The sequence below is a fragment of the Cyanistes caeruleus genome, chromosome 1 (genome assembly GCF_971803275.1).
Source record: "Cyanistes caeruleus chromosome 1, bCyaCae1.hap1.1, whole genome shotgun sequence".
Lineage (NCBI taxonomy): Eukaryota > Metazoa > Chordata > Aves > Passeriformes > Paridae > Cyanistes > Cyanistes caeruleus.
In genome coordinates this window covers 39503697-39517095 of record NC_141701.1, presented here as the reverse complement: position 1 = coordinate 39517095, position 13399 = coordinate 39503697, and the positions used below count along the sequence as shown (strand labels likewise).

General features: G+C 37.0%; 1 protein-coding gene across 1 annotated transcript in view; it reads left to right on the top strand.

The window, feature by feature from the left end:
• Window positions 1–13399, top strand: part of RP1 (RP1 axonemal microtubule associated) — a 205012-nt gene that overhangs the window by 114483 nt on the left and 77130 nt on the right. Inside the window, exons 28-32 of the mRNA XM_086888036.1 lie at window positions 2447–2601; window positions 3296–3374; window positions 5999–6080; window positions 8198–8253; window positions 8398–8430. Coding sequence (XP_086744162.1) covers window positions 2447–2601; window positions 3296–3374; window positions 5999–6080; window positions 8198–8253; window positions 8398–8430 — 405 coding nt within the window. The remainder of the gene's footprint in view (window positions 1–2446; window positions 2602–3295; window positions 3375–5998; window positions 6081–8197; window positions 8254–8397; window positions 8431–13399) is intronic.

The following is a 13399-nucleotide window of genomic DNA, read 5'->3' as shown; positions in this document are numbered from 1 at the left end:
CATGTTGTCTACTTCAGATTGATTTATTTATGCTAATAAAAAAAGAGCTCTATTTAATGATTAGATCATTATAGTCTCTCTGGTTACCACAGAGATGCACAGCACTACAAAACATACTGTAATTTATTTATCTTTTAATATCTTTGTGTTGTGTTATAATTTCCTCTTGTTCTCTTCTTGTGTGTCCTTCCATGAAAGGACTTGTTGGTATTTTGACTTTGTAAACATTTATTGTTAAGTGGTTTCTTAAAAAAAAAAAAAAGCCTTGAATATGCTTTATATTGTGCTGACAGTTACTGTTTTTTTAATTTTTGATCAAGGAAATTGCTTGTAGCTGTAAGTATTACAGATACCAGTCTTTATATTTAAACATTCATAACAAAAACAGTCTATACCCTTTCCTTTCCTCCCACAGATATTTTGCATTTGAAAAACTAAGAATTTAAGTAAGAATGTAAAAGTGTGGAGGAGATTTCATGTCAATATGTTCCTTCTTTTACTACCTGCAGCATCTTGCTTCATGGGTAGTACAGCACTGTTATTAAAATTTTTTGGTCACAGATTATTATAATTTTTATCTTTTTTTTTTAAATGTAACCTGTCTCCTTCCACACTCCTAAAGATTTTCCCCCTTCATGATCAGTGTGGCTCTTTTCTTTGCTGCACATGTTCTGTCACAGTTTGCTGCCACCCCTCATCCTCTGCCCTTTGGCCAGCTATGATTATATTAGCAGTTCTGATATAAAATGTAATTTGGATATATATCTCAATTATGCTAATTATCAGGTCAATTTATCTTTGCTACTTGCTATTCATAGCTACAATTTGTTTTAGCATGACTTTTTAATGCTAAAAACCTTGAAACTAATTTTTATAAGGACCTGCCAAAATTTTGAAGATATGTGTGTGCTATTGAGATCAATTATATGTCAGGGGCAGTGTTGGTACATTAATGCATGGATGTGAGAGCTGCAATGAGTGCTTAGAATTACAGAAAATAATAAAATTGGTCAAGGAACACCAATTCTATTTAGAGTCCCAGTTGTAATAGTGATAAAGTGTTGGAGACACAGTGTTTTAAGGTAATTTTACACAGATTGACAGAAATACCCTAATTTGGTTAAGCCTAGAGTCTATCCATCAATATTTTTTATCTCTTTTAATACATGTGGGACTATTTTTTTCCCTCAAGTACTGGCAGTGTTATTTTAATACTTGTTCAACTTCTCTGGGAATCAGGAATAGCTGTTTTTTGGTGATAGTGGACAACATGATGTTTGAGTTTTATAAGCTGACTTGGGAACCAGTGAATAAGAAATTTATTTATTCTAATTCTAATAGCTATTTGGTGGTTTAAGGGTAACAGTGTTTTAACTAGTTTTTGTAGAGTATTGTTCAGTTTCAAGAATTTCGTTATCATGTTCTGTTTTCACCTTTGTTCCTTCTTAAAAGGAACTAATTATGCTTGTTAGGACTTCTATGACTTTTCTTCACTCCCAAGAACTGTTAAGATTACATGTAAATGAAACAGTAATCTTCCCTGTGATCTACCACATAGCAGCAGAAATGGCCAGCTGTGATCAGAATAGAAACACTGCATGGAAAAATTGCCATTAAAATGTAAACAGGAATTATTTTTTTTTTTAACGTCTCAGAGAGAAAAACTGAAATGAAACATAACAGTATATGATCACTGCAAAGAATCTTTTTAAAATAAATTGTAATAGTTATAAAAATTATATTAGTGTGTCATAGAACATCTTAATACAGTAATTCTAAATTATATTGCAGAATTCTTTGAAGATGAATATATTTTTCTTGTGTAAGACTTTGGTCTAGACTATAAGGAGAAGCATTAAAATGTGGTAAATATATTTTAACTGAGAGCTGTTTTTGGAAGTGCTATCATTTACTAGTGACAGATGTAGAAATCTTTGAAAGCAAGATGACTGTTCATTTTTTATAGGTGTTCATCTGCTTGAACACCTTCGTATGTGGGGTAAACACCTAAAAACCCTTGGATTTGTGGTTGTTATTCCTCTTTTAAGATGAAATGAAGGCTAACAACCAAGATGATTTTTGCATAAATCTGGAGTTTGAAAATACTTTGGCAGTGAAAAGCAGTTCTTATTTCAGATGATGACTCAAAATAGTTTGGTGGTCTTCAGATAAATTGCAAAGAAAGAGTTTGTGAACTAACAATACATAGGAAAGCTCAGCATAATGTGGTTTTCTTAAGCTTAGTGTTTTCATATTTTTTAAGAGAATTAAATTTCATATCTTTTGAAGAGAATTATTGTCACTATCAGTGACAAATTCATGGATAGCTGCTGCTACTTGTAAACTTGAAAATCAGTAGAGTTTTCTGGCAAAATTTTGATGAGGAAACTTTAGAATCAAGCTTGTACAAGCTGCAAGGATAATCTCGAATTTTTTCTTCTTGTAGTGTTGGTGTATGAGGTCCATGTATACACAGGGGCTAAACTTGGTGCTGAAACAGATTCCAATGTTTATATCAACCTCACTGGGACAAGAGGAGATGCTGGAAAAAGGAAGCTCCATAGATCTAAGAATAATAATGTTAAGTTTCGACATGGACAGGTGAAGTAAAAACAATGTTACTTCTGACAAATAAGGATAAATTATGTCTAGCAAACTGTTTCATCAAGAAATGTAAATATCTTTTTATTTACAAGGTTTATTCAAGCATTAACCATTTTCCTTATACAATATTGCTTACATAATTTCATCATATGGATAATTTTTATCTGGTTGATCAGTCATTTACTGAGAGCTCTAGGTATTAGAATTTTGGTATTTTGGTTATTTTGTATGGAACATATAGATAAAATGGTAACAATAGCAGTTTTGTTGTCCTGAAGAGATCACTGGGAATTTCAGAATCAAGTTCTAAATCTGTATTCCTAAGCATGTTTTCCAGTATTGGTGAGACACATAGGGCTAGAAAATACAATATAGACACAATCAAATAATTGAAACTGATCGTTGTGTCATGCCAAAGGTATCAGTGCTGTCTCTGTGGAGTAATCTTCAAGTTTTTCAATTTTTGCATTTTGAAAAAAAATTTTTCAAGTAATTTTCAATTATACACATTAAAAAGTTTTAAAGGATCCTTACTGTTTGGCCAGGATGAATACAAACCAACTACATTCATTTTGTGAAAAAAAAAAAAAAAATTTGAAAAAGAGGGAAAAAAAAAGCTCTTATATACTCTTAGAGTCAAAGCAATAGCTATGTTTAAGACTTTTTTCATTTTCCTTGTATGGTTCCACAGATGGATATTTTCTGCATAAAGGCTGTCTCACTGGGAGACTTGGAGAAAGTTCTGATTAGCCATGATGGAGCTGGTCCAGGTAGGAATTAATTTCCTAGAGACCAGTCTGTTTTCAAGTCCTTTTTAAACCCAATGCACTTGTTTATGTTGCATACTTCACAGAAAATGTGACAGAAGGTCTTGCAGTGATAAAAAGTCTTCCTGCAGGTTGATCACTGTGATGGGATGATGAAAAACTGTGGTAATGGACAGAAAAAATTACATGAGTTTAATGTCATATGCTATTATTCCACTCTTGTTTTCATGATTATTTATCAGAAAGCACTATTTATTTGCATGCAGAAAACTCTCAAAAGTGTGACTCACACTGGTAAGACAATCTTTCACTAGACAAACAGTGACAACTATCCAGGAAGGAATTAAAGATATTCAGCAGCTGATTTGCTACCTGACAAAATTTGAGTAGCTATAACACAATGTCCTTGCTGCTTTGGGCAATTGTAGAAGATTTGATTATATATTTGGTCTGTGAAAGTCAATGTGGAGCTGTTCCACTGAGTGACATTGCATTCATTTGTAGGTTTTTCAGGAATAAAGAATTTCCTAATGAGATGAGTGTTGGGTACAGGCCCTTGAAGAAGTGTGCGTCTCCCTGGAATGATGTAAATGAAGAGAAAGCAAACATTTAAAAGCACCAAAGAGATAAATACTGCAAATATGCTTAATTAATTAATTAATATCTAGGAAGAAGCTAAGTAAAGAGGATTTTTAAGCAGTTCAGTGCTCCACTGATGACAGATTATAAAAGCCTGTTTACCCTACTCTGTTCTGAAATGGCCCCAAGCAATGCCCATCTTGCTGTCTGTACTGCCTAAGGCTCTGAGCAGGCTTGTGACTGTAACAGAGACAGCCAGAACAGTGCAGCCTTGCAATGGTGTGTAATCTTGTTTCCTGTGGCTGTAGTTCCATACAGTTTGCTGCCTTCAGCAATATGGATGATTGCACACCTGAGAGTTTCACATTGTAGTAACCCAAGTCATAACACAAAAGGCTCAGTGGTGGAGCCACTGTCCTCTGTTCCCCACTGCACGCTCTCTTCCCTCATATCTCCTTTAATAGGCAGCACAGATCATCAGGATCAGCATTACAAATCTGTAACGCAATTCAGCTATCTCAAGATGTTTTTTGACATTGCAGTTCAAATCTGTGGGTTTGAAGGACTATCTAAAGGGGACAATGGATTAAATTCTATCTGTAACAAAATGTAAGCCTTAGTAATTCAAAAGGCTGTTCAATGTACTCAGCACAGTCAGATCTCACACACATCTTTTGAGCTGTATCCAAAGCTAGTCCCACATAAGCCTTGCCTGAGATGACTGAGGGGTTGAGAGCTGGAAAAGGATGGTGTCTCAGGAGGAACTCTGGGGGTTGAGAGGGAGGAAGGAGGGTGAATGAGGAAAGTAAGACTTTTGTCTTAGAGAACAGGGTTTGCCCCATGCAATGCCTGGGAATGCCCTTCCTGTGTGCTGCCTTCTAGGGACTTCCAGACTCAGATGCAGCCAAGGAGACAAAGCATAAAGATAAACAGGATGATTGTTTGCTTCTGATCAAAACATCCCACATGCTGTTTTGCTGCAATGTGCCAATAGGTAATGGTGAGTCAGGCAAAACCTTGTAAGCAAAATGACAAGTTGTGAGTGGTGCAGGTACAGTGAGAACAGGATATTTGAGAAGGGCACCACAGGACAGCCAGACCAGTCACTAGGATGGTCATTGGAAGTGATATAAAAGATCAGCATGGATGAGCCAGTGGTTTCTGCAGTTAGAGAAAAGATGAACTCAGTAGCCCAGCAGAAGTGAGACTGCACAGCCCCGTGCCTGCTGGTCCCACAGTAGCAAGGCTGAGTGTGTGTTCCCAGTAGACACACACACAAACACATTTATAAAACACATATGTGTGCACATAGCTGTCCGTGCAGACCAACACAGACAGAACTCAGCAGGTACACAAACAGTACAAGTGGCCTTTCCCTGTTACCCTCTGCAGCTGATCAGAACAACAGTCCATCAGTGTCAAATACAAAAAATATGTATAGGTTGCATGTATAAAGCATCCAGTAGCTGGCCTTAGGCAGTCAGACTTTCTGGTTGCTGACTCTGGAACCTTGGATCCCCAGTTTTGCCAGAGTACTGCCACCAAGGCATACAAAACCTCTCCAAGGCTGCAGCCCCACTCCATTTGCACATGAGAGCGTAAGTTTTAAAAAATTGTTAATTAATATTTTCATATAAGCAATAACAGGTTCTGTCACAGAGGACCAAAATTTCTAGCTTTCACACAAATCTTGATTATTGACATAAGCAGATTTGTCCCAACATCCTTGTGCCTGATTACAGGGAAACAAAAGATGTAGGCTGGGATGTGAATGGTGTTGACAGTTCAGAGATGTATGCATGAATTTGTCTCTGAGGGAAAAAACCCACCCCTCTTAAATTAAAACAGGGTAAGGTAGAGAAGAATTGCATCTCTTATGAAAAAAAAATAATAAGGCTTTCATTCTGTTAACATATTTATTTAGATGAGATCTGTCTTAATATGATCTGTGTTTCTTCTAGAAAAAGATAATCTGGGCTCTTTTTCTTAAAATTTATTAAAAAAAAATGTATGATTTCACATGATAAACTTTTGTCATTTCAACACAGGCAGTGGATGGTTCCTGGATAAGATTGTCATCAAATATAAAGAAGGAGAGGAAGCTCAGGAGGTTGTATTTCCTTGTAATAGGTATGTCATTCATGGAGAAAAGGAATTTGTTACCTGCCAGCAATGTAATGAAAAAATTTTAGGGCAGATTTGTGCACACAACCTAGATGTTTGAGCATGCCCCAGAGTTTTCAACATACAAGTGATGCAAAATCTTACAGCTGAAGACAAGGAGAAAATGTTCCTATATTGGCATGGAAGGGAGTCATAGCCTGACTCAGAGAAGTGCCAAATCAAATGTTGTATAAGAGGAAAGGTGTGTTGATATCTTTTTTTTTTAATCTGAATTACACAGAAACCATGTGAAATTAAATAAGCTTTCAGTTCTCAATCTTTTTGTAAGTATTATGTGTAAAGATCTGAAAAGACATAGCTGCCATCATGGAAGCATGATGGGATCTGCCATGGATGACTATAAACTCTTCAGCAGGGAGAGGCAAGGAAGGAGAGGAGGTGGGGTAGCCCTGTATGTCAGGGAATTTCTTGGTTGTCTAGGGCTTGATGATGGCGATGATAGAATTGGATATTTATGGGTAAGAAATGGGGGGAGGGCCAGCAAGGCCAGTGTTGTGGTAGAAGGGTCTAGGTCTGTTACAGACCAGCCAACCAGGAGGACGAGGCAGACAGAATGTACTATGAGCAGCTGGAAGAAGTCTCACAATTGCCAGCTGTTGTCCTTGGGAGGGACTAGAAATACAGTACAGCAGAGGAAAAGGAGTTTAGGAGGTTCCTGGAGCCCATGGAAGAGAACCTTCTGACATATTTGGTGTTGCAGTAGAATAGGGAAGATACCCATTGGATGAAGGAAAGGCTGACGCACTTGATGCCTTCTTCCCCTCAGTCTTCAACAGTAATACCAGTTCTCCTCATAGCCAGCCTCCTGAGCTAGAAGAAAGAAGTGGGGAGCAGAAAGAACCCCACAATCCAAGCAGAAATAGTCAGAGGCCTGCTGCAGCACTTAGACACATCCAAGTCTATTGGGCTGGATGTGATCCAGGCATGGGTACTGAAGGAAGAGGCACTTGAGTCACAACAACCCCATGCAGTGCTGCAGACTTGGGGATGAGTGGCTGAAAAGCTGTCTGGTGGAAAATACCTGGAAGTGCAGGTCAACAACCAACTGAACATGAGCCAGTGTGTGCACAGGTGGTCAAGAAGGCCAACAGCAACCTGGCTTGGATCAGCAATAGTGTGGCCAGCAGGATGAAGGCAGTGATTGCCCCCTGTACTCGGCACTGGTGGGGCTGCAGCTCTAATCCTGTGTTCAGTTTTTGTCAAAAATTGCTTTCTACTTTTGGAAACTGCTAGTGATCTTTTGTTTCTTAGGATGGAAGGAGGAGATAGGTCTCAAAAGTTAATTGAGATATTTATTGCAACAAGAGTTGAAATACAGTGGAGTTTAGACTTCATGCATACGAGATTTATTCATAGAGTTTTGTTCCATACAAGAAATCAAATGTGTTATGGATCCTTGGGTTTAAACAACTACATCATCAACATGGTGTCAATAGAATAGAAGCTGATAGTGTACATGTATTTATTTATTTTTAAATAAGTGAGGTTGTAGAAGATTGAAAAATATTATGTGAACAAGGGGGTTCAACTGAAGGAGTATGAATGTATGTTTGCAGTGAAATTATATTGCAGAAAACTCCTTAAATTCATCAATATAGAAGAAAAGAACAGAAGTTCAGTTTGTTGCTGGAGATCTGTCAAAGTTTTAGAAACTTCCAGACCTGCAAGTTTTATATATAATTTTAAGAACAATGACTATAATGAACCACTGCAGGTTTTACAACTCCCTCACATGTACTCACATGTACTGAGTTGAGTCTCTGAAACAATAACTAATTAGTATTTCATATAATATACTCCATATAGTACTATCACACTTCATACAGCTACCATGAAAATTCCTCTTTGCCTGGAGAAAATTGAGCCAAATTCTTATATGAATAAGGCCAACTGTGCTGAAGAAGAAAATTTGATCTTGGAAGTAGTTTCAAGGTGTAATTTCATAAAAGGTGATAACATTTGATAAAAAATACTGTTGGAGACAAAAGGTAATGGTCAGATGATATATATACTATGCTAATAGTTTTTATTAATCTTATTATTTTTTGTTTTTGCAATGAAAGATGGTTAGATGAATATCAAGATGATGGGAAAACAGAGAGGGAGCTAACTGCCAATAGTAAGTATTTTGTTAAAGAAAATTTGTTAGCACTATATATATACTTAATGCCTAGTTATTACTGAAGAACCCTTCCAGATAAGACCATAACTTAAAAGTGACAATGAAGCTAACTCACAATTATTTTTCCTGTTCATATTTTAGAGGATGGCAGTCCAATGAAGACATCCCTTAAAGGTAAGAGTTGTTTTCCAACCGTTGGTTTCTATACCATAGTTTTTGCTGTCTGAATTTAAATCAGTATTGCAAGAAATTCATGAGCAAGTGACCTCATTTGTATGTCTGTTTTCTTGTATATCAACTGTGAGAGAAATTGAAAAATTGGCTGGCAGTAGTCTCTAGGAAGGACTACACCTTTATAAACAATTGAGAAAAAATATAAACCATTTCTGGTTTTCTTCTTATTTCTACTGTTCTGTCCTAAAATCAACCAGGTAATCCTCTGAGAAGAAATTCACGTGTGGTTTTGTTTATTCCAATGTCACTGTCATTTAATACTTGGGGATAGGTCCCCTAGCAAACATCAGCAAGTTGAAAAATGTGTTGTGAAGTGTCAGTGGAAACATTTTCAGGTCAAAATTCCAAAGCAGACATAAATAAGGCAAACTTAAACTCCAAATCCTCCAGTGAAACTGAATGTATGTGCATTCAGTTGGCTAAATTTGCTTGGATTAATAAAAGGACATGAATATATAACTCCCCACCCAGCTTTCTGTTTTCATATCTACAAAGACAGTCTCATCTCTGTAATGCACTAGTTGCCATCTCCATGTTTCTTCCTAACCAGAAAAGAAAACCAGAGTGACACACATACTTTTTATGAAAATTTAACTGTAAATGGCTATTCTGTGCAACTGTGTCTCGGAATTTTACGGGAGCAACGAAACTAAAAAAAGTAGTGCTTCCATTTGTTTCTTAAAACTGTGACTTGCTTTCTGTAGAATGAATCTTAGTCTCTCAATCTAGTTCCAGTTTCAGTGAAAATTGAATAATTTGCATTCAAACAGTTTAGCCAACAGCTTTATTATTCCACAAAAACATAACCTTGACAAGAGGGGAATGATGAACTCAGGTAAATAAAGACTTTCTCACAGAGAAAGTTAATTTTCACGAGTGACTTGGAATTGGATTCTGCATTCTGCTAAGTGCACAGTTCTGAGACACAACCATAATATCTGTTTTACCTTATGCTCAGAAAATAGACTATATTTTACAACCAATTCAAAATTTTTTCCATCACAGTTTCATTCTTCATTATGTTATAGTAAGCAGGCACAGATGCACAGGCTGTTCATTGCCTGTGAGCGTCAAGAGTGATCAGACTCAATATATTGATTATGAGGAGAAAGGAGCAGCTTATTCTTAACCAGCTTCTGAAATGTCATGCTGTCAAGATGTCCAGGAGGACCCAGAGATTGCTGAGGTCAGAGCTTCTGAAAAAAGAGATTATAAAAGAGAAGAACATTTTTAGGAAGTTATCTGTCAGCTATGTTAGCTTAGCTTGAGCTGCTCTTCAGCCATCCTTGTTTTAGCCATGGGCTCATTCCAGTGAGGAACTGATATAGGTTAGAGATTGGACTTTTATGCCTTATGTGAAAAAGATGATGATGGACTGATTTTTCACAGTCTAATTTGTGTTGCCATATCAGTGATCTCATAGACCTTTCATGACTGAGCTTTGTAGGAGGGTAACAACCACAGGGGTTTGGAAAGATATCCTGTAGTCAGTTCTGTGTCATTCTATCATGACTCAGTGCCAATGTCAGAGCTGGTAAGAGAACGAGATTCAGAGCCCTGGGAGAAAAAATAATTCCCTTAGATTCTCCCAGCACCTGTAGCAGTGAAGATTTTACATGGTGGAAGAGTGATAAGCAGCCCCCTTCAGAGTGGAGGTGAAAACTTTCCATGTAACGTACATTAGCTGAGTAAGAGGCAAGTGGAAGTTCTGATGTTAGGGAGTCTTGTTTTAGGCACTCATGTGGTCATATTCTGTATGAGCTCTGCCAATGGGCTTCAGGGAAAGTCATAAAAAGCTCATTGGCGTAATTTAGTGTTTGCTGATTTTCAGGGTAAGATCAATGTGCTTAGGTCAGGTCTAAAGCACTGGTTACAGAACAAGGTATTTTATAAGTCATTCTGAAGGTCAGAAATCTCATTGACTTTAGATGTGAATAGAAACCCGTTCAACCACCTAGACAAAGAGAAAACCATCATTTCTAGGTAGGTTACTTGAGGACTCTTTGTGCTTTTTCAGCCAGGCTGGCATTATGCCAGCTCTAATGAAGCACAAATCCCAGAGCCCTGTCACTGCTTCTGCTGGCTATGGGTTCTGCCAAAATGCAGTCTGCCCATATCAAGTTTTCTCAGTAACCTTTGCACATTTGTACTTTACAGAGAGGCTCTGGCAAATCAGACACAGGAATAAATTTATTTGTATGCCTGTGATTTCTCCTCGTATATTTGATGCAAGATAAATAGGAGAAGTGTATTGTCCTGGTGGAGAAGGCAGATAGGTGCTCTCAGCTCTCAAATGAAGTTGATTTGATGGATTTGAAGTTGATTTGAATGGGACTTTATGTTACTTTCTAAAAGTTTCTTACACGGTAGGGATATTTTACTTCTTCCTTCTGTTTCCTCTATTTATTTTCCTTTTTTGCCTCAAAATAGATAAGGTATCATAATAGCACATAGGAAAGACTTTTCTCTCAGAGCAAGGAGACAAGACACATTATGTTCCAATGATATCCTCACTGCAGTCAGCTAAAAGGAGCTGGCTTCCTGTAATGTGATGCCTGCAGGGTGTCTTGAGGTTTTGTGGGGTTTTGTGGGTGGTAAATAAAGCGTGGTTCGGTAGCAGAGTTTGGTTAATAGATATTTCTCACTTGGCTCTTCTACTCTTGTGCAAGGTTTTTTGGTATTAAGGCATATACAAAATTCATATGAAAAGAGAAAATATTCAGAAAATTCTGCCATGACTAATTTTGTTTTGGAATGATTCCCTACCTTGCAAGTACTTGATAATAGACTAAGAATAATCACAAGATTCCCAAATTTAAAAGGGAATGGATCTACCTCTAAAAAGCAACAGCATTGTGTTTCCATTGCCAGATGGAGGCGGAAATCCCTAAGAAAAGAATTAAGCAGACTTACTGCTCTATCTCAAGGCAACACAAATTTCTACAATCTTTAGGAAATAAGCAACCAACTCCCACGTCTTGCAAAGTGTGAATGGCATTCTAGGTCTTAAGACCAAAAAACACCAGAGTGAAAAAAACCCTGAAATAGTGTACTGCAAAAACAGCTTTGGAAATTCTTAAAAAATATATAAATGGCTCATATTTTAAAGAACCCAGAAAATAAACCTTCATTTTTCAGCTTTCTGAATTATATTATGAAATGTTGACTTCAGGTTTTGCCATGCCCGTATTTTTATGTACAGAAGTCATTGGAGGTTTGATTTTCACAGTTTTATCAAAGAAACTTTTAGGTTCCAGACTAGTGGCTAAAAGAATTTCTGGCAGAAAATTGTTATGACTGATCCTATTTAATTTTTGAAAGTCAAGAAATGATCCCAAATCCTAACACATCTCTGGGTAAATCTCCATAATGTGAAACAGATTCTTGGTTACATCATTACAGAAAAGAGAGAATTCTAACACTTTTTTTTTCTGCAGATTTCTGTTTTTTTTTTCTCTACTATTAATTTTAATGCTTCCCACATTGATGTCTCAAAGTAAATGGCTCTAGCTTTACACATTAGCTGTAAAAGTACAGTAACCCACCAACATACTAATCAGTCTGAAAGGAAGTTAACACAGGTCAGTGATATGAGGGGAAAAGTCTTTTTTAATGTAGCCACACATATGAAACACAGAAAATGACCTATTGAAGCCCAGTTATCTCATTTCTACAACTTTACTCCTGAAGAGATATAGAAATCATTGAACACAATAAATACTTAGCATCTGTCTTCTGTCTCATCCTTGCCAAGTAGATGTCTAAGTGAATCGAATATTAGACAAAGGATTTTTTTGATTCTTCTGGCGTGAGCAGCTCAAATGAGTTTTTTGAACTGAGAGAAAATGTGTTAGTTCACTTAGCAAACTGTAGAAGCATTAAAAGTAAGTGTAGGAGAATAAAGAATCACAGACACTAAGAGGCCTTAAATCTGTAACCATTGATTTATTCCCTGGAAAACCCAGCTGGTGTCTTAGCTTTCCTACTGCAATAATAATTAGAAACACAATCATGGATATTAGTTAAAATAAATCACCCTGCCTGAAATACCTTCTCTGAACATGCTGCTTCTTTGAGAAGGGAACAGGCAGTTATGCATCTGGGATTTCTCTTAACTTAGAGTTTACTCTCTCCTGGAGCAGAGGGATATTACATAGAGGAAAAAAAAAGCTCCACTTGGGAAATGCAGAACTGCAAAATTATCTTAATTTCCTCTCTCCTGTGTTCCTGGGACACCCTTCAAAACAGTGCATGGTTGGACAGGATAAGAGATTCAGGGCTATGTTGGGAGTCTTTGTAAAAATTTGAAGCTCCTCATAAACCCTTGGAGTGCTCAGGAACAGCAAAGGCTCAAACAATGCTTGACTTCACCAAGTGTGACACCCTGAAGAGTACCACATGCCAACCTGGCACAAGGAGATAAAATTCAAAGCTGGCACATATATCAAACAGCAAAAGTTCCTCATTAGGCAAAGTGTGGATCTTGCACACACTACGTCTGACTCATTGCTGGAAATGACCTTAAAATAAGAGTTCAGATGGAAGGATCATTTCAGCTAGTGTGTTACTCAGAAGACTGGCTGTGAGATGATTATTTGCCTGCTGTTTTCTAGCTGAGCCCAGAAAGAGTCAGGGAACAGTCAGATGCAAGGCAGAAACAGGTTCTATAACAAGAAGAAAAACAGGATTAGCTAAAAAACAATAAGGAAAAAAAAGTAAAATTATAAATCAAGGAAACCAGATCAGGTTTTCATCCAGTCTCCATCTTTACATAGGCAGTGAAAAACAAAAGGTAGGAAAAAACCACACATTTCTCTAAGAAAAATTCACATCTGATTTATTTCTGAATGAAATTATTCTAAAATTCATTTTATCAGCAAACTATATTATAGGCTTACACACAATCACA